The sequence below is a fragment of the Podarcis pityusensis genome (assembly GCF_964106645.2).
Source record: "Podarcis pityusensis genome assembly, chromosome: 8".
Taxonomy (NCBI): domain Eukaryota; kingdom Metazoa; phylum Chordata; class Lepidosauria; order Squamata; family Lacertidae; genus Podarcis; species Podarcis pityusensis.
The window spans coordinates 45918283-45943213 of NC_138033.1; the positions used below are offsets into that span (position 1 = coordinate 45918283).

The 24931-nt window shown below is 45.0% G+C and overlaps 1 protein-coding gene across 2 annotated transcripts in view; it reads left to right on the plus strand.

Annotated features, from left to right (window-relative positions):
* The window catches only part of BEAN1 (brain expressed associated with NEDD4 1), a 46168-nt gene continuing 21237 nt past the window's right edge, over positions 1-24931 (plus strand). Inside the window, exons 1-3 of one of the 2 annotated variants that reach the window (XM_081015673.1) lie at positions 1-183; positions 14383-14458; positions 18176-18295. In XM_081015673.1, the coding sequence (XP_080871799.1) occupies positions 14452-14458; positions 18176-18295 (127 nt within the window). In that variant the 5' untranslated portion in view covers positions 1-183; positions 14383-14451. Of the gene's footprint in view, positions 184-2530; positions 2556-14382; positions 14459-18175; positions 18296-24931 lie in introns of those variants that run through there. The other variant, XM_081015674.1, reaches the window with a different exon arrangement.

The window sequence follows — 24931 nt, forward strand, 5'->3', positions numbered from 1 at the left end:
CGGCGGCGGTCGGAGGTCACGGAGCGCCGCGTCCCGCCTCCGCCTCTTCGCCGCTGCTCTGGCCGGGCTGGCGGCGGCGGCGGCGGCGAAAGCGGAAGTCTGCCTCTCCCGCCGCCTTCGCCGTCGTCGCCGGGCTGCAGCCGTCGGAGTGCATGGAGAGATCGGTCGCCTGAATGGGCTCCGGTAAGAGGCAGGGGACGGGGCGACGGATCCTGCGGGAGGGAGGGCGGGCGGGCGGGGAGGTCTGCTGCCGGGGCTTCTCCCCGCCAGCCCACGCGGCTGTGCACTTGCACCCTCCATTTCCAAAGGCTTCCTTCCTCCATCCATCCTTAAGACGAAATCCACGCGCATCGTTCTTCCCGGGCGCGCATCCCTTGAAATGCCCACGCACCAGGTCAGCCCTCCTCAAGCCGGTGCTCTCCAGATGTTGTCAGACTCCAACTCCCATCAGCACCAGCCAGCATGGCCAGTACTCGGGATGATGGGAGTTGTGGTCCAAAACATTGGGTGGGGGCGCAAGGTTGGAGAGGGCTGTGCTAAATTTAAACGGGTGCATGTCTGTTTCATGGGAATTCACCTTTTGGTTGGGGGAAGGAATCCAAATGATTTTATCGGAAATAATATAACCCTTTCCATATTTTTGCACTTAGCAAGGCAACGTGGAAACGCAGGCAGGGTAGAAACAGCGCTCTGGAATGCAGTACTGTATGTCTAAATTTTTAGAGTATGGATTAAACCTCTTTTTTTAACCACTCCCCGATTATGCAGCTCAAGTGGGTGAAAGGGAAAGCCTGCATCTACATGGGGTGGGGGAAATGTGTTGCATGTACACCTGTTAGTCACATCTATGAATTGGTCTGTGTTTCCCTCCCTTCTTAATTGGTTTTGTGTAGTTGGAGGGAGAGGAAGGGAGGAGGAGGAGGAGAGCACCTGTGCTGATGAGCATGTGGTGTCTAAGAGCCCTGCAGTGAAACACATCATTTTGGCACAATTGTGTCAGCGGCAGTGGGGTTTTCTATTGAAACTTTTAAAGCATCTGTAACACATTGCATGCGTAAGTACAGCTACAAAAGCATCTCTCTCTCTCATTTCCTGCTCCATTCCTGGCACAAGGGATGGGGCCACTTGCAGCGAGAAAGCAGATGGGCTTCTGTTTCCTACTTTGACATTATTTGATGGGAGGAGGAAAGAAAGACAATAAAATAATATTTACATGCTAATCGTTGCTGGGTGTTTTATAACTGCACAAATGGTAGCAGAAGGAGAGTGGGGGTTTGTTTTGGTTTTGGCAAACTTAGACAATTGCATTTCAAAACCTGGTATACATCTAATTGATATGTTCTCTGCAGCCCCGGAGGGTAGGACTGGGTCTAATGGGCTTAAGTTACAATATGGTGGACTTCCATTGAACATGCGGGGGGGGGGGGATTGATGGGTAGAGCAGTTTGACCATAGAACTGGTTATCTAGAGGCGTGCTGGGCTCTCCCACACTGGAGGCACACTGGAACATGGGAAGCTGCCTTATATTGTGTCAGACTGTTGGCCCATCCAGCTCAGTATTGTCTACACTGACTGGCAGCAGCTCTCCAGGGTTTCAGGCAGGAGTCTCCCAAGTCTGCCTGGAGACACCAGGGATTGAACTTGGGACTTTCTGCATGCAAGGCAGATGCTGTAATAAAATATTAAAAGCACTATATGCAAGGCCCCATACTTAACTCATCTTAAACGAAAGCAGGACAAGTCAATCCTCTGCATCAGCCTTCTTCAACTTAATGCCCTCAAGAAGGTGTGAGCTACAATTGCCATCAGCTGTAGCTAGCATGTCCAATGGTCATGGCTGGTAGGAGTTGTAGTCCAAAACATCTGGAAGATACCAGGTTGGGACAGATACACTGCATGCAATGATGCAGTTAAGGATAATTTTAGGCTCTGGACTTCAGATTGCACTATGTATCAATTTAAAATGTCAAAAACCAAGCCTGTTGCATTTTGGGGGTTTTCCTGCTCATTCTGTTAAGCAGGACCCTGAGCTTCTGCCCCAAAGTATTGTCTTGATGATATCATTCTGTTTATATATTTATTTATTTATCTATTTATCCCTCTGTTGGGGAGCCCCTTTGTTCCCAGCACAAGGGCACTACTCCTCTTCTATTTTGATTTCAACCAGGAAGAGACTGAATGTAGTGAGGGCATAAGTCAGGTGCATTTCCTGTGCAGGATGAGAACCTGTAATTGGCAGAGGGTTGGTGTTCTCTGAGTGTGAGACAGGGTGCAAGTGTATGTCTGGGTGGGTCTTGTGTTCTTTTAGTAAAGCTGTTCATAATGTGTGAGATACCTTATAGGTCACTGATTGACTGGAGTACATTTTTGTCAATAGGCTCCTGTTGTTTACATTATATGCTTGGGATGGAGGAAGGTGATGGTGTGACTGTTGCAAGTACTTTTGGGTGAAACTCATTATCTTGACACATTTCAGTTGGAGTTCAGACCTGGTTACAGGACTGAATCAACTCTCGTCGCCCTGATGGATGGCCTTTGTTGAGAGAAAGGCAAAGTGAGTGTGACCCTATTACTCTTCCTCAGTTGCTTTTGGTGTCTTTAACCATGATACTGTTATGTACTGAAGTTCTCACCCTGGGCCAGCAGGGGGATACTGTAGATGGTTTTCACTCAGGTCCACATATGCAAATAAGGGATTGAAAGTGACGTTCGGTGATTGGATAGTTACAGAAAGTTGTTACTGTTGCTTTGTAGTTGAGCTCTATATAAGCAGGTTGGCTGAACCCTTCAGCTCAGTGCTGTTCTGGGCCTGTGAATAAACAAGAGCTGTTTGAAGAATCGCTGTGTCGTCTGATATGTTCACCCACAACTTAACAGATACCTTCCTGAATTGGCCATGTGAGATGAGTACTGAGGCACTGTTTCACCAGGGTCAGTTTCAGAGTTATCACTGGGTGATCACTTCTTGGCCTCCTGGCAGCTGCATTGTGGTGTGGCACAGGGTGTCATCCTGTCCCCATTAGTATTTAACATCTACATGAAACTGTTGGGAGTGATCATTTTGAAGTTTGGTGTGAGATGTCACCAGTATATGGATAATCTATTTCTCTATAACATCCAAATCAGGAGAGGCCATATAATACGTTAACATTTCATACACCATATAGGAAAATAAAAGCAACACACCAGTCCCCTAACCAGTAACAAAAAGACATTAGCCATTTTCAGACAATAAACTCACACCCACTAAACAGCAAATAAACACAAACCAGTAGATAAACAAACCCCCAAAACCATTCACATCAACCCAACAGCATTCCCACCCTTCACCTTTCCTTTCCACCCAGAAGTCCACTGTCAGGCCAGCTGCTGCAAATCAGTGCTGGGTGGGTCCAGGGTCCTCCAGGATTTGTCTGAAACCTCCCCTCTCCTTTCAGTGGGGAGCAGTGGCAAAGCAGAGCAGCAAAGAGAATCACGGTGCCATCCTAACCATGTCTGCTCAGAAGAAAGACTTAATTGAATCCTGTGGGCATGGATCTTCCTTGGTAACTGGCAGAGTTGCACCCTTAGCATGCTCACTTACACAGCCCACAATTGTCTCTGCCCCTATGAAGCCTTAAGACAGCAAATCCTTTGCCCACTTAGATGGGAGTAAGCCCCACTGAAGTCTCATGTCCTATGCTTGAGTAGACATGAATAGGATTGCCCTGTAAGAGACCAGAAAGCTGTGCACATTGCTCCCTAAAACAGGAGGCTTTCCAAAATGTAAGTGAATGACTGGATTTTATTTCCACTCACTGGAGCGAATGTTTAATGGATTCCTAAAATCTGGCTAGTAAACTGAGTGGGTGTGCTTTGACAACGTCATGTACCACTAAATGACATCTGCTGTGCAAACCAAAACAAACTGTTATTAAGATTCTTCTCCCCCCCACACACATACACACCAAGTTCTTTACCTCCACCGTTCTCTTTTCTTGGGAAGCATTATCCATCTGGGAAGAGGCAGCCATTATTCCAATCTGCAAAAGTAATCTGCCAGTGTTTACGAATTTGTTTGCTCCAGAGAGTGCATGTGTGCATGTGTCCGTGTGGGAGATCAGTAGCTGCTTTAGTAGTCAGCAGTTGCTGTACTCTGAGAACATTCCCTTGAAAATTCCCACAAAGAAATCGATCAGGAAAGGGGAGAGCAAAAGCCTTGCTGCATTCACAGAGCTGTTTATAAGATTGCCCAAACTTTTAGCCAGCTTCGGTAATGTAAGCCTCATTAAATAAAAGAGAAGAGTTGTCCACCCATCCCCTCTCTTTGAGCAGGGTTGTCCCAATTCACTGGCCATATCCCCTCCTGGCAGTTGCCTGCTCTGCCTTAATAAGAAACTACAACTCTGTGTTTATCATTTATGTGTCAGTTAGGATCCCTGACTGCTTGCATGCCAGTAAGTCCCTTCCTCACTAACATTGTAATCACCTGACGGACATGGCTAGCAGCAACATCAGTGCTGGGTGTGTGACCAACAGGCAAGATCCTGTCCTACTCCCCTTATATGTTCAGTGGACATATACGTGTGTGTTTTGTATAGCCTGGTACTTGAAGACCTTTTAATGTATGTGTGTGGTGTCTGTATCTTGGTAGTTTGAAATTTGCTGTGCAGGCACACTTGCTCTTAGGACAATGTAGCAAACGAAGTGTTGTCATCTTTCTCCCCTGCCAGGAGTTGTTCATTATGTCTGATTGGACAAACCTGCCTGTCACAGCAGATTACAATGGATCAAGTCAGGTGAACAACACTTGTGCCTTGAGCACCCTAGACCAGGGCAGGGGCACCTGTGGTCCTCCATGTGGGCTACAGCTACCAGCCATCATCCCTAACCATGGACCTTTGCTGGAGTCCAAACACATCTGGAGGACCAAAGATGGCCACATCACTACCATAGAGCTTACTGGGTTTACGACCGTTGAGGTTCATTGACAGCAATTTCTTTCATTTGTAGCTGTTAGAGACTCGGGCTGGGACTGGAGAGGCCCTGGTTCAAATTCTCACTCAGCCATGAGGTTCAGTGGGTGACATTGGAGCCTCTCAGCCTAATCTACCGCACAGGGTTGTTGTGAGAGTGAAATTGTGGGGCAGGGGGAGTCACGCACACCGCCTTGAACTCCCTGGCCAAATAGAAACAAGATTGGTTGGTCTGGTGGTCATTCAGGCTGGGAAGAGCTTGTGAAACCAGCTTTCCTGATCTGGAAGTGGAAACAAAAATAGAAGGAAGCAGATCGTTTCAAGGGCCCAGTGGCAGAGCACGCCTGCTTTGCATGCAGAAGGTCCCAGGCTTGGTCCCTGGTATCTCTGCATAGGTTGGGCAAAGGCTCCTGTCTGAAACTTTGGAGTGCCGCTGCCAGTCAACATACACAATACTGTGCTAGATGGACCAGTAGTTAATATAGCAGCTTCCTATCTTTGCTTTCTGGGTTGAATCTTCCTGTAGGTGTGAACGTTGCAGTTACACACAAAGGAGCCCAATGAGATTAACTGAATTTACCTTGTCACGCTCTGAGTGGTGAATCTGCAAAGCCTATATTCCTCTAAGATAGGTGTTTCTGAAGTTGAGAATGGGGATAGTGTGGCATTCAATAGAAGAGAGAGGGGGCTTTTAGGGTAGTTGCTCTTGTTCTGTAGAACAACACTGAGATACAACAGGCACCAGACAAAAATGGAGGCATTTCTTCTCTGACAGGCTTTACCAAGCTGGATAAATAAATCTCTGTTATGGGTGTCTGCTTTGGGCCGTTTTGAAATTTCTCTGCTGCTATTTCTTTTATTTCTTTCAGCAGTTTTGTACTGAATTTTGTGCATTGCCTTGAAACATATGCCCAGAAGGCAATAAAATAACAATAACAGCAGTGATGAGGATGAGGATGAGGATGAGGATGATGAGTGTGAGTGTGAGTATGACTGCAAAGGTCTTGATTCACTAGAGAACCAGGGAATGACCTTGGAACAGCTATAGCACTGCTGAAGCTGGACGTTTACTGTCATCTAATATATAAGTCCCATGAGTTCAATGGAACTGACTCCCAGGTAAATGTGAATAGGACTACAGTGCAATCCTATACACACACGTGATAGCCAGGGGGAAAGAGTTAGAGCAGAATATTTCTGCAGCTATTTAAAAATGGGTTTAGAACTTGGTTACCACCATTAAAGGCCTCTTTAAGTGTGAATGCCAAAGTGTGAATCTTATAGAACGCTCTTACAAATTGTTATTCTGGTGGTGTCTTACTCTATTGAGATCCGACTGAACTTTCCCTGGGGTTAATAATAACCGCTGGCAGTGTAATTCAATGCAAGCAGATATAGGTCATATTTACTGGACATGTCCTAGGGTCATAACATTTGGAAGCTAGTTCTTAATCACATAAAGGAAATGGCATGAACCCTATCGTTGAACCCTTTAACTGTATTATTTTGTTATGTCAGACCAATAATCCCAGCAGATGATTAGAACATGCTATTCTTACAGCAGAAAGGAGACAATAAGCAAGAGGGGGAAGAGACATCTTGTTAATATAAAATTTTATTATTGTGGATATGATCGAATTAACAAATTATGTCGGTGTTACAGAACACAGACACACAAAAAGTTTATTGGAAGGTGAAGTAACTTCATAATGAATTGGAACTTGGAGGTACAGGATTTCCTGCCACCATTTGCAGTACTGGGTGCAATCTAGAATCTTATATAAGATTTTGATGGTGATGATGATGACTAAATAGTACAGATTCATGTTGATTTATTTCCTGACTGGTGAGAAGGACACAAAATATGATTCTTTTAAAATAATATGGACTAATATTGAATTTGTGTTTGCTGACTACATTAAGTCTTTATTTTATCATAAATATGTAAAAGAGAGGTGCGGGACCTGTAGCTCTTCACGCCCTCCAGGCTCCAACTCTCATCAGCTCCAGCCAGCATGGCCAACAGAGAGGAATGATAGTTGTAGGCATGCAACTTCTTGAGGGATGCCGGTTTCCTGTCTCTGCCATCTTAAGAGGCATTCCTTCCTGTATGAGGAGGAATGCCTGGTAAGGATGGATACCTCTTATAAGAAAACAAACACAAAACACAACTACATCATCTAAAACCAAACAAAGGATTTCCCCCCTTTCTCTCCTTGCTGTGGCTGAGTTGTAGTTCAGCAACAAGTAGTCCATTTAGGTTGCTCCCTGACCAAGAATGTGTCTCAGTTGCTTATTTTGGAACACTTGGTAGTCCTCAATTCCCAGAAAGGAAATATTTTAACATGGATTTTGTGTTTAATTTCAGTATGGGTTCGCTTAAATTCTTGACACTCTGAAGGAACAGCCCTGGTTTTGGGTGGCACACTCACTTGACCTCCCAACAACTTAATTGTTGCTCCTTGCTGGGAAGGAAAGGGCAAGGCAGTGGTAAGGTTGGCACAGCGCAAAAGCACCAGCAGAGCCAATTCAGCCCTCCTGGTAGTGCGTTTCTACCATGCCAACCTCTCCATTCTCTTTCCCAGTAAGCCGCGGTGATTCAGCTGTCAGGAGGTCAGGTGGGTGCCACCATCCACTATGGACTAGCCCTAATACATACGGATTTGCTTTAGTGTTTACCCCTCACAGAGCTACAGTTCCCAGTAGCCTTAAGAAACAGCAGTTCCCAGGATTCTTTGAGGGAAGCCATGGCAGTTAAAGTGGCATGACTCTGCTTTAAATGTATGGCATGGATTTAGCCCTGGGAATGCTGGGAGTTGCACCTGGGGTCTTTTACTTACTAAACAGCGGCTGAGTCCTAGTCTTGTCTTTCCTCGCTGTCTCCTGGTTCTGAGCTTTGCAGCATTTGCAGCGCTTCCCTTGGCCTTGAAAGAAGTGGCATATGTGACTGTGAAGGGCAGAGCTTCTTAATTAACCAGCTGCTGCTTAGCTCCCATGCTCTTAACCCATCTGGGAGCAGGGCCTTTAAGAGCCAGCTGAGAATCTTTCTACAAGGAATTCTGCCCCAGTTTTGGCACCTTCTTGATTAAATGCACGCAAGCCACTGCCCGCTCGACGCCCTTTTCCAGATCATGCCTGCTTGTACAGCTGGCGCCTGTGCAATCTGGGGCTCCAGAAACTGGAACCAGAGAGGCCAGAGGTTGAGAAAGCATTTAAGTCCTGCCCAACCAAATCCTTCATCCAGCAAGACAGAATAATCCCTCTGTAAGCTGGACGCAGCTGCAGGAAGCAACAGACACATTTGTCCAGTCTGAAGCTTGCTCTGCTTGCTCCGCAGATATGTGCAAGACTGAATTTGGTCTGAGGGTGCCAGGACTCAGCATGTAGGACCAAATAAATATCTGGTATATCTAAAGCCTAAAGAGATTTGGACCAGGGCATCTTAAGGGCTGCTTTCATTTGTTCTGCATTTGAGGCCTCTTTCCAGGGGCTGTTGCTGAATGAACATAGAAATCTGCCTTACACCGAGACAGATACCACGGATCCATTTGGCCAATCTGCACTAGGGTATGGCACTTCTGGCCTGGGGGCCAAATGCGGCTCTCCAGGCCTCTGTCTGGCCCTTGGAACCCCCTGATACAACCCTCACCAAGGCCAGTCTACCCATGAGGCAAAGGGAGGCAGCCACCTTAGGCAACAGGTGCAGCAGATCCTGATGTAGATCTTTATTTCCTCCTTGTTCCTGATGTAGATCTTCACTCACCCCTTCTTCCCTGGGAAGGAGGAGGTGCCATTTTGTGGTTTGCCTCAGGTGTCAAAATGTCTTGGGCCAGTCCTGACCCCCGCTGGCCCTACTTTCCACCCTCAATGAGTGGTTTTGCCAGACTGTGGCAAAAACAAGCAAGTTTCTCTTGCTCTGGGTGGATGATTGAGAGGGTTGTATGCATAGGCATAGAAACTAGTCTACCGTATCAAGGTAAAATTAATGGTAGTTCCATCCACTTTTGCTGCTGGCCACACCCATAACTCACATATGGCCCATGGAAGGTTGTCCAGCAGGGTGTGAGGCCCTCTGGCTGAAACAGGAGCTTGTTCCTGGTCTACCCTGACTGTCAGCAGCTCTCCAGGGTTTTAAACAGAGATTCTTCCCCCAACTCTATTTGGAGATGCCAAGGATTGATAGAATCACCTCCCATACACTATATTATTCTAGGCGTCCAGCCAAGACTTGTCTCTTTCAGAAATCTTTTAGCAAATGTGATCCGGTTTTTATGGGGTCCAATTAGCTCCTGACTTTCATGCTGCCTGGCTGCCTATTTATTGTTCTGTTTTGTTCCACTTTCCCCTGGGGGAGTGGAGTTGTTGCTCTGTCCTCTTGCCGCTTTTATGTACCGTATTTACCAAAGTGTACTGCCTATTTTCCCATTTTTGGATTTTATTCATTGTGTTCTTGGTTTCATCTTGAATTCATTTATTTACAATATTTCTAGCCCACCTTAATGAGCGGTGCCCGTTTTTACCTGGTTTTAATTTTTTGTTTTTAAGCAATTTTTATTATTTTCATTAAACATTGCAAAAAAAAAAATCAAGACAAAACCACGCAAAGGTTTTTTCCCCCTGTTACAAACCTGTCCCAAGCAAAGCACAGCACAGAAGCAGGGAAAGTATCTGCCAAAGCCAATAATTCCATCTTCCCATTGCCCCAAAGTCACAGCCTGTGCAGTCAAGGTCATTTGAGGGTAGCTTCTGATTGCCTTGCATTGAACTTGTGTCAAGGATGACTTGCACACTGTGGAATCTGCACAAGTCTAGCAAGTTGGCAGGAGAGGTACCAACATTTTGCCAGGCATAACTCCTTTCCTATTACACTAATTAGAATGTGGTCTGAGTCATATAACTGATTTTAGCTTGGACTGGCGGATTTGTCTCTTTGCTGTTTCTTTTCTCCTCCAATTCGTGAGCAGCCAAGTAGTTTAAGGCTGCAATCCAATATATATAAGCCCTACCAAAAAGCAATGGGGCTTACTTCTGAATTGTTATGTATAGGACTGCCCCGTAACAGGATGAAATTGCCTCCAGATGTTGTTGGACTCCAATTTCTATCAGCGCTAGCCAGCATGGTGATGATGGAGGCAATCTGGAGGGTACCAGGTTGCCAAAGACAGGTCAGGGTAGTTATACAGACCTCGTCCTCTTCCCTTAGGTACATCAACCATGATTTCAAAATTGATGCTGTTGCATAATGACAAGAAGTGTTCCATAACCTCATCCCCCGTGCCCCTTGTTATTGTTGTTGTTGTTGTTTAGTCGTTTAGTCGTGTCCGACTCTACGTGACCCCATGGACCAGAGCACGCCAGGCACTCCTGTCTTCCACTGCCTCCCGCAGCTTGGTCAGGCTCATGTTTGTAGCTTCAAGAACACTGTCCAACCATCTTGTCCTCTGTCGTCCCCTTCTCCTTGTGCCCTCCATCTTTCCCAACATCAGGGTCTTTTCCAGGGAGTCTTCTCTTCTCATGAGGTGGCCAAAGTATTGGAGCCTCAACTTCACGACCTGTCCTTCCAGTGAGCACTCAGGGCTGATTTCCTTAAGAATGGATACATTTGATCTTCTTGCAGTCCATGGGACTCTCAAGAGTCTCCTCCAGCACCATAATTCAAAAGCATCAATTCTTCGGCGATCAGCCTTCTTGATGGTCCAGCTCTCACTTCCACACATCACTACTGGGAAAACCATAGCTTTAACTATGCGAACCTTTGTTGGCAAGGTGATGTCTCTGCTTTTTAAGACGCTGTCTAGGTTTGCCATCGCCTTTCTCCCAAGGAGCAGGCGTCTTTTAATTTCGTGACTGCTGTCACCATCTGCAGTGATCATGGAGCCCAAAAAAGTAAAATCTCTCACTGCCTCCATTTCTTCCGCTTCTACTTGCCAGGAGGTGATGGGACCAGTGGCCATGATCTTCGTTTTTTTGATGTTGAGCTTCAGACCATATTTTGCGCTCTCCTCTTTCACCCTCATTAAAAGGTTCTTTAATTCCTCCTCACTTTCTGCCATCAAGGTTGTGTCATCTGCATATCTGAGGTTGTTGATATTTCTTCCGGCGATCTTAATTCCAGCTTGGGATTCATCCAGCCCAGCCTTTCGCATGATGAATTCTGCATATAAGTTAAATAAGCAGGGAGACAATATACAGCTTTGCCGTACTCTTTTCCCAATTTTGAACCAATCAGTTGTTCCATATCCAGTTCTAACTGTAGCTTCTTGTCCCACATAGAGATTTCTCAAAAGACAGATGAGGTGATCAGGCACTCCCATTTCTTTAAGAACTTGCCATTTCTTTAAGAACCGTGTCCCTTACCCTACCCTATAAGGGAAGATAATAACTCAATAAAATTCAAAACAGTAACAATTATTTGCATGTATATTCAAAATCCAATTAAAACTAGTTCAGTTAACTCAACAAAATTGATGAAATTGGTCCAGTTTGATACCAGCTTTTCAAAGTCTGATAGTCATTTACACCTCCAGCATCCTCCTGCTACCCCCTTGCCTTTAGCCCACCTCCCAGGTAACCCCAGATGGAGGTACCTGCCACTTTGGGAACCACTGTTCTAGAACCACCATTCCTCCTGGCATCATCATCATCATCATCACCATTTGTTAAATATTGCTTGTGACCACTGAACACTGTAAAAATGAGGCAAGGTTTTTTTATGCATGGTGAAAGCTTGTGTGGCGATGGCTGTGCCTTCCTTTGCTTTGCAAGCGGAATCCATGAGCGGGGTTGGTGCCCTGATTTTCTTCTGTTTCTTCTTTTTTCCCCCTTCCTTAGTGAAAGCATTTCCACTGTAGATGTGAATCCTGTCACCTATGGTAAAAAGTACAGCCTCCCTCCCACATTCCAGGTAGGGAAAATGAGATGCACAGCACAGTGAGTGAGTGAGAGAGACCCTTGTTCCACTTGCATGTCCTTCCTACATTGCCTTCAGTGACCAGGAGCACCACTCTGGACTGGCATTAGGAGCATATAAGCTGCAGGCTGTGTGTGTTCTCAGTGGTTCCATAGGAAGTACAGAAGAAACTCAGAATATGACAAGTGAAGGTTCTAATCCAGGGGTGGCAGAACCTCAGGACCAGGGGTGGGACTCTTCCCAGTCCACACCGCCTACCCAGAGGCTATGCACCCTATTCTGACCCTGCTAAAACACTTCTTGAGTATTTTGGCCACAGTGTAATATATCCTTGAATTGGGATAGTACCTCCTGTTTGCCTGTGTGGAGGATAGAGAAATGGTAGGGTATACGTGGAAACCTCTGCACCAGTTCCTCACTCACTTTGGCCTCTGGCTCTGCCTGTGGCCCCCAGAATGTTGCCTATGAGAGAATGCAGCTCTCTGGCTGAAAAATACCCCCACCCCTGCTCTAACTTAAGAGGATTAGTTGCACCATCCCTGCAGAACCCCCATCTCCTATGTAAGTCTTTTTGATAGCTAGGCTCTGCTTTTGCAGTCCTGCAGGCACAGGGGAATGCCTTTTTCAAGAGTGCCCTTTGCAGACTTACTGATGTGCCAAACTTAGCTGCTTTTAAGGTGGCAAACGGCAGCAGGCTTTTTAATGTTTGATTTGTCGTTCTTATTGCCGTTCCTCTATTTCATATTGTGGCTTTTAGATGCTGCAGTTTTTGTTTCTTTATATTGTCAATTGTGGGGGGTTTTAATCCCTTGCTGGCTTTGATGTTTTTAAATAACCATTTTTAAAATTGCAATTTGGATTTTACCGTTTTCATAGCCTATGCTACCTCAGCTACCGTATTGGTAAAAAGAGTGGGGAGAACCTTTAGTCCTCCAGGTGTTGCTGAGCTGCAACTCTCATCAGCCCCAGCAAGCATGGCCAGTGGTCAAGGATGATGGGCATTGTAGTCCTGCAACCTCTGCAAGACCAAAGGTTACCCACACCTGCTTTAAATAATTACGTAGATATTTGGCTTAGGATTCAGCTTCCTGAGAGCCTCAGCTTAAGAACAATTGTGCAGATTTGGCTGTCTCTTAAATTATTATCATTTGAGAAGGGATGTGGTTGTTTGTTTGTTTGAATGTTGTTAAAAGATTTATAAACCACTTTTCAGACTGAAATCATGTGAGTGCCCCAGGAGGGTATCACATGAGTTGTAAGAACAACCACATCTTTCTCTCTCCAAGGAAAGAGAGATGGCTCTACCCTCAAAAGGGAGGTCCAACATTAGATGCCCCCATTGAAAGGCTGCAGAAAAGTCCACAAGTGGCTTCTCTCCAATGTCAGAGGAAGCATTCTAGGAGTGATTAAGGGGTGTGCCACGAGGGGCTGTGAATCTACGTGTTCTCCTAACAGGCCCCCAACACGCTCCCAGTTTCCAGTGGGAGAGAAATAAATTACTCCAGCTCCAGAGCTGGTGCAGCTTGTCTGTTTGGGGAGATGTGTTGAAGCCCTGATGGGCCCCAGCATTCCCTCAGAATTTAGGGTTTGTAAACAAACTGGGGCAAGCATCCCCTCTCCTCCTCTTTTGCATGAAGGAGACAGGAAAAAATTGCTTCTGATTTTTTAACCTAACCAGTTTCCCATAATTTCTGAGCTTGTTGGAACTGTTGTTTATTTAACCCAGGAGTAGCCAAGGTGGAGTCCTTCTGGTGTTGTTGGACTTCCAACTCCCATCAGCCCCAGACAGTATGGCCAATAGTAAAGGATGATGGGAACTGTAATCCAGCAACAACTGGAGGGCACTAGGATGGGGGAAGCTGGTCTAAATGGTGTGTTTACCCTATAGAACCTGGTGTGCTGGCTCAGATTCTAGCACCAGAAAGATTCTGGCAAAATATACCTCAAAATACAACCCTCCTCTAGCATCCTCATATCCCAACATAACATCTGAACCAGTCCAGAATGAATCAACTGTGGCTTGCCTTTGAGCAGCTGAATCCTTCATGGGAAATGACTTGTTGAGAAAGCTCTGCAGCCCTCCAGAGTGTCATGTCCTTCACAGAGAACACTTTTATGATCCTTCCTGCACTCGTAGTCTGTATGGATTCCTAGAGGGATTAAGAGCATATTCCAGTTCCATATTGAACTGTGGTGTTGTTCTGCTCAGAGGTGTCTTAAACATCAGTCAAGGACTCAGCCTAGAAATATATATTGCTTGCTGAGGCTCAGCAATGACTCCAAAATGGTTATTATTTCTTATTAAATGGGAGGTGAGTGATTTCTCCTGGATGATTTGCTGTTTTGAACAGAAAGGCAAAAAAGGGGGGCAGAGGGTTCAGAGAATCATTTTTAGGATTTTATGCTGGTGCCCAGCTGCCTCACCATGACTAATACGGTCTTCGTTGAAGCATGGAAAATGTTCTCAGATTTTCACACAGCAGATGTATCATTGCTGGGTCTCCTTCTTCCTTCAGATCCCTCTTCAAAACCTACCATTTCTGTAGCCTTTGGCTTTACCTGTGTTGTCCTCATCCGCAGCTGAAATGAACCGTAAGTACATAGAAATTTTCTCTGCTTATATTCATCCCTCGTTATCCTCAACTTTCCCAGTCTTCTACTCACATTTTTGCTTGTCACCCAGTATTTCATTTCCCTTGTTGTCTCTCCTATTGATTGAAGTGTGTAAGACTGTCGTAGTGTCCTGACCCATAGCAGTAGCCATCACTGGGGGAAAGTGGTGGTGGGAAAGAGGCGGGACTAGCCAAGTCATCTTTGTGCCTGGATGAGGTCAGGATTCTGAAGAGTGCTGAGTTGGAAAACAGAAGCAAGATTTCCAGGACCCTGGACAGTGATCCTACAGTAAAGAACAAGAGGAGCAAGTTGCCTCAGCAATGGCCTGCAGCACCTTCCACAGCTATACAGTCTCCCCTGGAGGATCAAGACTGAAGCCACACATTCTGAGAGCACCAACTGACCAGTGCTCTAGTTGGCAGGGCTTGAGGCTGCCATGGTATAGTCCTTGGAAGCTGTTCAGAACTTTCTTCATCTTCAGAGGAGTTGGTAGTTCCTTGGCAAAGGTTAAGCATCACAGATCAGGGAGCCATGTGCAGAATCTGTTGCTGACAGGTTTACTGGAAATGAGTTAGGTTCATCTTCTCCTTGGAGCTACTATTGCTTGGGGACCCTTGAGTCATTGCTTGGGGCAATTGTACCTGTGGCACCACATTGCACCCTACTGAATGTAACCTAAAAGCGTGCATTTTCCACGATTGCCCCTATACTATGGACCACCCTTCCATCATTTGCTTCTGATGTATTGCAAACACTTGACTTTTTGCTCAGGCCTTCCTTGACCCTTAACAACCCTGTTGTTATTATTTACTTGTTTGGATTCCCTGCATTCCTGTTCTTATATGGTATTTGTACTATGATTTTACTGGTTTTATTTTATCTTCCTTTATATTTCAGATTGTTTTTAATGTTATACACCCCTTAGAGGTTTTAAAATATTAAGTGGTGCTTCAAAATTATTGAATAAATAACTACATTTTGTCAGACCTTTTTAGTTGTTAAATTTGTGTTGATAAAGCTGTTGAGTTAATCAACTCAACACTGTGATTCTAGTTGGTCCCCAGGCATAGGCAGCTAATTTAGAACTTTCTGATATTCTGCACCTGTTGTGAATTGATTCAGGAGGACGTATGTTTCTGGGTCACTTCCTGCTTGCCTCCTTTGAGGTTGCCTCAGCTTCCTCTGCCATCAGATTCTAAACAAGTCACTCTTTGTGCCTTCTGTTCCCTTAAATATCATATCATTCCCCAGAGTCCTCCTCTAACACTTCCAATTAATACAACAGAGACCTATTTTGATAGCTTTGGTGCAATTTTATTTTCAAACACAGCTTCCATGTACTGTGAAGCCAAAGAGCATTTTATAATAAGGAGAGGGTGGGGGTGGGAAGGAAAGCGGCTGCAACAACAAGAAGGTGAGGATTTTTTCATATGGCTTTGGAAACTAATCAGGTTATTGCACAGAAGAGACATGAAGCAGGCAAATCTTGAATATGATACGATTTATATCAGCAATAAGATTGCATACTGAGACGAGAAAGGGCCTTGTGAATCCATAAAAATGGAATATTCCTATTCAGGGTTATACCTAGCTCTGCTCTTTTCCAGGAAACTCCATTCCATCCCCCCTATCCAGTTTTCCATCTTTTGCTCCAACAGCAACTCAGCATTCAGTGTCCACTGAACATGCCCAGTCATCATTGGGTATTAGATTTTTTTTTACCAAATAAGATTTTTGAGAGGATGGCGAGATGAGTACTAGAAACCTGAATTGTTTTTGTAATAACTAGCTGCTGCTTTGTTGAGAAGGGAGAAGGATGCTTTTTCAGGACTAGCTGTGTGTTCTGAAAAACACGTGTTTTTCTGTGTTGCTGCCTGCTGCTCTGCTGATCAGCCTGCGTTGTTAGAAACCTACAGTTTGAGCAGGTGGGAAGCAAGCAGAGACATAGACACTGTGGTCATCTAAAGCAGCACCAGTCTTTCCAAAACAACCTTCATAGCACCTCAGTACTGTTTCTTCCCAGCTAGCAATAAAGTTCAAACTCTCCCCACCAAAAAATAAATAACACCTATTGCAGACTGGAATATCGTTTTTCATTTTGGGGCCATCGTAATATTTGTGGACGTTAAGTATTTGTGGGCACATGGCTACTCAAATAGTTGTAGGTTGTGAGCAGCTATTTGTAAGACAGTCTTGTCTTGGGGGGGTTTTAATATTCCTGTAAAGAGTGCTAGATTGGTGTATATATGTTGTGCGACTTAGAGGAGGCTGAGTCAACACTGTCCTTGTTGGGGAAATGCCCTTGTTTCCAAGATTCTGACTTTTAGATACCTGCCACTAATGACTTGGCTGCGTAGAGAACGTTTATCCGCCAAGTGCTAAAAGCACAGAAGCCAAACTGATCTCATTATGGGTCTCCATGCAAAGCTGGGCCTCCAGGTTTCTGCAAGCCTGTGGCTGCCTAAGCCATACAAAACCAGCGTGTGGTCAGAGGCAGTGATATTTGGGAAATGCATTGGGGGTACTGACATCTTCTGCTGGAGCAGCTGTATGGAGAATTGCAAATCACGAACAATTACGCCTAACTGCATGGGCTTTGGGCTATGAAAGCTGACACAAAGGCCTTGAATTAAATAGACAGGAAGAGAAACAAAAACCTGATTTAGGCAGCCTGCCTTTTGCACGGCTGGCTGAAGGCTGGGCTACCAGTCTCCTAATCCTTGATTGCAAAGAGCAGTTGGTTTGTGGTCAGCCTCTCATTTATTTTCACTTTCAAATTATTCCATTACATCATCGCATGGTGCCAAAGTATTAAGAGAGGAAGGTGGCCTGAGCCCAGGGGGTGGCAAGGATGCTGGTATTTATTTGATTTATGTATATACCACCAACTCATATAATTCCACTCTACCTAAGGTATTTTTCTTTAAGTTCATTGAGTCTGTTCTGAGTAGGACTAGGACTGGATACATTCCAAAATATTGGGATATCAAAATGAATTCCCACCCAAGCCCACCCTAGAAAAACTGGCAGGTGCCAAGGGCCCCCTGTGCCCTCTGCCTTCCAACTGCCAGTGAATGTTGGCAGCAGAAAACAGGGCCCAGCTGTGAATGCTGAGCCAGCCAAGACTGAGATGTGATTTCTCTGTCTGCCTGGGGCTTAAAGAGGCAGGGAGGCAATTTCTGAGACTGGTTGCTCCCCAAACCCTTCCCCAAGAATATTTCGTGGCAGGGATGAAGTACCTGTGGCCCTGCAGAGGTTTTGATTACACTATGGCCTCCCATCACCCGTGACTAATGATTGTGGTGGTTGGCATTCACATTTTAATGTAAACATACCTTTCTCGTACTTCCTTAAAAAAAGTCCAAATTTGGAAAGATAGCTGAGATTCATTTCACACATTATCTTTCCAAATTTGCACTTTTTTGAATTTCACAATGCCCAAGCTTAGAGACACAATTCAAATTAGCAGAGGTTTGCTTGTGTCCTGCACTGTTTTCCCACTGACTGATAAAAGGAAAGGCAAAGCCTGGTTTTTGCTCCTGAGTTGTATGGAAAGACAGCAAAACAAAGCTCTCATCCAAGCAATGAGTCTTCAATGAGTCTTGCAAAGATCTGAGCCCTTGTTAATGTACATATTTCACTGCTTGATCAACCTGCCCCTGCCCCCTTTTTTTCCTTCCTCTCTTTTCTCCCCAGATGAAAAGGGCATCCAGCCTTGCAGAAAGGAGGAACTTCAGTGCCTGCTGAACTGCCTGCGTTGCCACTTCAAGAAGAACTGTGGCAAAGACTATGGGTCCATCAAGATCACCTGTTCAAGTGAGTAATCCTTCAGGATATTCTTCAGTGGGATCAGTTATATTCATACTGACCAGGCCAGAGACCTTCGATGGGTCTGAGTGGTTTGGTTGGTACCTCTATAGCTTATTATTATTATTATTATTATTATTATTATTATTATTATTATTCCCTGCCCATCTGGCTGGGTTCCCACAGCCACTCTGGGCGGCTTACAGCATATATAAAAACACAGTAAAACATCAGACATTATTGCCATTCATGTAGGTATGCATGTCTACGGTGGTTGGACTTCCCTTTGAACACTGTGAAAGAGTTAGGAAATGTATTGAGAAGATCATGGCACAGCCCGCCTTGGACCATACAGCTTCAAAATGCTAGGATTGCGTGTCAGTAATACCCTCCACTAGGAAAGTTAGCACATTAGAGAGAACTCTTTCTAGGCTACCCTAACCTTCCCCATAATCTGTTAACTGCAGCTGCCCCTGAGCAGGGAGTTCTTGAGAAAGGGAAGCATTTAATTATGTGACCTCACCACTTTCATCATTCTGAAGCCATACACCCAAATATGGCTGTACTGTGTGATTCTTCTGAAGTTGTAGATCATCTCCCCCCCCCCAAAAAAAGGCAGTTAAACAGTGGAGTTGATCCAGTAAGGGGGGAATCCAACATGAAATTTCAAGTTAACCAGCTGTGGGCATGATGAAGCACATTGTTCATGTGTTTCTGAGCACAATTCAAAGTGTTGGTTCTAACCTTTAAAGCCCTAAATGGCCTTGGCCCAGTATTTCCAAAGGAGCGTTTCCACCCTCATCATACAGCCCAGACACTGAGGTCCTCCTCTGAGGGTCTTCTGCTGGTTCCCTCACTGCGAGAAGCGAAGTTGCAGGGAACCAGGCAGAGGGCCTTCTCGGTAGTGGCACCCTCCCTGTGGAACACCCTCCCTTCAGATGTGAAGGAGGTAAAGAACTACCTAACTTTTAGAAGACATCTGAAGGCAGCCCTACACTTTTGCTTGGGTGGGATGTTTTAATCTAGTTTTTAACATATATAATTATCTTTTAGATTTTTCTTTTTATGCATCTATGTGTCGTTTTGTTTTTTGCTTGAAATATCCCTACCATTGACAGGAAGACAGAATTCAGTATGGAGTGTGCATGGCTTCAGCAAGACAGCAGATGTCAGCTGAATCCTCCATGTGCTACTCACAAGTAAACTCTTTACTGCATAATGAGTCAGGCACTTTTGTAATAGGATCAATTAATGGTATCTGCAACCAGCTGGCAATTTTAGAGAGCACAGCATTGACTGACTGGGATTCCGTTCACATTCGTAAAAGCACATTGCATGCCAATTCCTTCCCCATTGTATTACTCCTCCCCACTCCATCCTTCCTAATTCTAACATTTGTTCTGTGCACTTAAGAAAAGAGCGTACTTAAGGGCGAAACTGCATGAGATGTTTAATGTGTCTCTGCAATTAACATGCACCCAGGATGGGGATGTAATGTAAATTGCTTCAAATGGAAGGCAGCTGATAATTATCAGGATCTCTACGGGGGAGGGGCAATGCAATCTTTTCCAGCAGCCAGTTTAAGGAAATCCCTCATCTGATCCTGATATTTGCATTGGGAGGAAGTCCTTCATTGGCCATTTCTGGAACTAACAATGCCAACTAACAATGTGGGCTTTCAGGAAGAGATTTCCTGGTTATGTGAGTCTAACCTTTCAGGAGTTATGTCAGCAGGTCTTAGACCCAAAGGTTTCCTCGATGGGTGGATGGCCAAACTCTGCCCACATATTCTAACACTTAGTCAAGTCCCATTCTATCTGCCTCGCTTCCTTGTGTTAGAACCAACCTACAGGTTCAGGGAAAGCATAATGCAGTTCTGGAACTATAATGCTTTCAGAAGTTAGGAATGACATGTTTAAATAATGGCCTGTTTTCATTTACCTGGTTTGCAAAGTATTTTGCTAGTGCAGTATGGTGCTTAGGAACATAGGAAGCTGCGTTATACTGAGTGAGACCATTGGTTCACCTAGCTCCATATTGTCTGCACTGACTGGCAGTGGCTGTCCAGCATTTTAGATAGGGTTCTTTCCCAGCCATACCTGGAGATGCAAGGGATTGAACCTTCTGTATACAATGCAGATGCTCCACCCATGAGCTATGGCCATTCCCCATATAGCACTTTGGAGTGGAGACCTGAGTTCAAATCCTCATGTAGACTTGGAGCTGATTGAATGAGCTTGGACTCATTACTTTCTCTCAGCCTAGACTCCCTTACAGGGGTGCTAAAGGCTTAAGGTCCAACCCTTGTTGGCCTTGTTGTTTTCAGATATTCCAGTTGGTTAGTACCAGGGACAGAGGCTTTTTTGTGTTGGCCCTGTGATTCTGGAACTCTCCCAGAGAAGTTCTCCCATTTTTAGACTGGTGCTGAACATGTCTTCTTTTAAACTCTGGGAGGCATTTTATAATTGTCTTGTGCTGTTTTAAATGATTTTGCTAACTTTTGTATTGCTATACTTTGTATTTCTTTATCTGTAATAAGTGTGTTTTATTATTTTTATATCTTTGTAAATACAGTGGTACCTCAGATTACAAACACTTTGAGTTACAGACTCCACTAACCCAGGAGTAGTACCTTAGGTTAAGAACTTTGCTTCAGGATGAGAACAGAAATCGCACGGTGGCAGCGGGAGGCCCCATTAGCTAAAGTGGTACCTCAGGTTAAGAACCGTTTCAGGTTAAGAACGGACCTTCAGAACGAATTAAGTACGTAACCAGAGGTACCACTGTAATTTTGAAACAAATATTTTGAAATAAAGAACCTTGAACTATTTGCACAACATGTAAGAAATTATGGAATTCATTATCACAAGATGTGATGAAGGGCAGTAGTTTACAGGACTTCTTAAAATCATGGAAGGGTTTTTCATGGAAGGGTCATGGTTTAGAGAAAGATTGGTTGCTTTGTATACCACACAGCTCAGTTTATCAGGAACCGTCTAGTAAGCCAAAATTCAGGAGATTTAGAACAGCAGGGGTGCTGTCCAAGAGGGAACAGAGGCAAGAAGAGATGTTGCTTCCGCACTGGTTTGTCTTTATTTGAGCAGCTTAATGGTTAGTGTGGCTGCCCCACCACTTCAGGGCCCATATGCAGAGCACTTGAGGAATCGAGCATCCTACTCACAAGAAGAGTTCAGGGAGTGTCCTTCTGCTGCTAATGGACCTTGTACCTCCATACAGACATGCCACTGTGTCTTTGCTTGAGGTCTTAATGAGGAGGTAAAACCAGTCAGGGTGCATTGGTTCCTCCTGACCTGCAGCTTCTTTGATGTTAGGTATATTCCAAGGTGAGTTATGAATCTCCACTGACTCCTGTGGAATCCCGTCAGCGCTAGATCTTCCTCTTTTGCTAAGGTCTCACACGCTTCAAGGCTGGTCCTGCCAGGAGACATGGTGGGACATGACCGGTTGCTAAACAGAACCTCTGTGTATGGGGGCTTTATATAGCTGAATACCTCCTTCTGGGAAGTGGGCCATGGAAGTGATGATCCCACTTCCACGGCCCACTTATGAGGATGATGCTCTCAAGCATCATCTGGTTGGCAGCTGAACTGAATGCTAGCCTACAGTGGCTGCCAACCTTTTTTCTATAAAGAACCACAATTCCTCAGAGGTAAGCTGTCAGTCTGCATACTGACTGTGGGTGGGGCCAAAGTCAGGGGTGAATGGGGCTACTCTCTTCTTCTTTTTCTGCTCCCCATCTCTGTCTCCCTCTTCCTCCCCACTGAGCAATCTGCTGCAAGAGGGACAGATTGCTCTTGCTGGATGACTGGTCTCTTGCAGGGGGCTTTTGTAATTAGGTCCTAGGGTTGCTGATTGCACACACCTGTTATACTAGACAAACCTTTGTCTGATCCAGCATAGCAATTCACACTTCCTTCTTACACACACATGTCTTCTCAAGAAGCATGATTCACTTTGAATTTGCTAAGCCAATCTAGCATATTGCTCTGTGGATACTTTCTGTATAGGCTGGAGGAAAACTCATGCTTTCAAATGCCTTCACTTTAATATAAGCATGTCTTCCGTGTCTGCCTTTGCCCCTCTCTGAGAATGCATTCATACATGGATGACTCAAAGAATGAATAGGTTTTCCCAATATGCCAAGACATCTGGGAGACATTGGGTGGGTGGGTGTCCATAGGAGAAAGAGACATTGCCAGGAGAAGGATGTTGGCAGAGCATCACCGCAGCTGAGATCGGAAGCAATTTCCAAATTACCCCCGGTCTGCTGAGTCATTAACGCCTTAACCTAATATCCTGTATTCATTTATTTAATGGCCAGATGAAAGGAAGTGATGGAGAGCATTTTGTTCCGGCTTTTCAAGGAAGCCAGATGACCACAGTGTCTGCCGAGGAAGAAGTCAGTTGCTACAATGGGAGCGGTTCAGGAAGGCGAAATTGGCAAGGCGATTCATTAGATGGAAATGGAATGCTAACAGCGAGTTTAAGAAATGACGATGCTGCTGATGATAATGATGGGGCAGTGCTACTCTCCAAACAAAGTCTTAGGAAAGATGAGACTTCTCTACACTTCTTTATTTTGCACACATACAATTTCCTGCCAAATACTATAAATAACCCGCGTAGGAAAACCTTGATTCCCCTCTCCTCCTGCCAGTTGCCCAGGGTTGTAGTCACTGTTGGTTCTACTCTCAGTAGACTCTTAAAATTAATAGCCATGGTCAACTTAGGTCTATTGTTTTCAATGGGTGTCTTCTGAACAGAACTTAATTGGCTACAGCCAAGTGTCTTGCTACCAGTGGACCCAACTTTGGGAGGAGAACGGTTAAGTGGTAGTTTATCTTCTACTGACTTCTTAGAGCAGCCTTCCCCAATCTGTAGCCCTTTAGACTACAACTCCCATCAGCACCTGTCAGTGCAACCTCTCTCCCTATGTCAGTGCATGATGGGCATATGAACACATGGTTTTGAAAGCAAAATTTGACTGTAGCATTGGCTTCAGTTAGTAGTGGTGCCCACCCTGTGAAATGCCCTCCCATCAAATGTTAAGGATATAACATTTAGGAAACATCTGAAGGTAGCCCTGTATAGGGAAGTGTTTTAAGGTTTAAGGTTTTATTATGTTTTATATATGTTGGAAGCTGCCCAGAGTGGCTGGGACAACCCAGTCAGATGGGTGGGGTGAAAATAAATTACTACTACTACTACTATTGAAGAAGAAGAAGTAGAGTTTGGATTTGATATCCCGCCTTTCACTCCCTTTAAGGAGTCTCAAAGCGGCTAACAATCTCCTTTCCCTTCCTCCCCCACAACAAACACTCTGTGAGGTGAGTGGGGCTGAGAGACTTCAAAGAAGCCCAAGCCCAAGGTCACCCTGCAGCTGCATGTGGAGGAGCGGAGACACGAACCCGGTTCCCCAGATTACGAGACTACCGCTCTTAACCACTACACCACACTGGCTCTCCATATTGAAGCTGATATAGCACTGGATGAATGTGATCCTGCGGCAAAGACCCTGTAAGGAGTCTCGTCGCAGCATTCTTCACCTGCTGGAGTTTCTGGGTCAGCTTCTAGGGCAGCTCCACGTAGAGTGAGTTACAATAATCAAGCCTGGAGGTGACCGTTGCATGGATCACAGTGGCGAGATTAGGGCGATAGATTTTATAGTAGTATAAAATCAAGGCTTTTTTAAAAAAAAAAAAAAAGTTGTTCGGATCTGTGTTGTGCCAGGGCTATGTTGAAGGGGGAAATATTTGCTTTGTTTAGCTGATAATTTAGCAGCCTGTCTTTCATTGTACATATTCATGTCTTTATCAGCATTGTTCATGCTTAAAGCTTATATAACCAGGAAACCGCGGTGGGGGGCGGATGTGCAAGTGTCATTTATCGAGAGACAATGAACCTCATTCTATCCACTGTCTCATGTGAACTTTTGTGCAAGGACTGCATGCCTACAGGGAAAGTGAGAGATTTTGTATAATGAGGCACAATTCTTGGCTCTGGATTTTTGACATTTTGAGCCAAAGTGAAGATAGATTATACAGTGGTACCTCTGGTTACGAACTTAATTCATTCCAGAGGTTTGTTCTTAACCTGATTAACCACTTTAGCTAACGGGGCCTCCTGCTGCCGCCTCACGATTTCTGTTCTCATCCTGAGGTAAAGTTCTTAACCCGAGGTACTACTTCCTGGTTAGCAGAGTCTGTAACCTGAAGTGTTTGTAACCTGAGGTGTTTGTAACCTGAGGTACCACTGTACATGGTAAGATCTATTGTTGTAATCAGATGCAGTATCTGAAGGCCTCGGTTCATTCCAGTTGTCCCCCCCCCCCATACATACAGGTGAAGAATGGGAGGGGCCACACTTGCTAATTATGTCCTCAGTGTCCCCTAACATTCAGCAGGATGTCTGAAATGGTTTCCCTATTTGCCTACAGCTGTATTGCATAGGCCTACTAAAAATATTAAAGATTCGTGATTTTCCACTCTACCATATTGAGGTTTTGCCTCTTCTTCTGCTTCCTCTGGTGCTTGGTGCCACCAGGACCAGCCCTATCACTAGGCAGAATGAGCACCTTCCTCAGGCAGCAAATGCTGATGGGCAGGAAGCAGCAACAAGTATTGA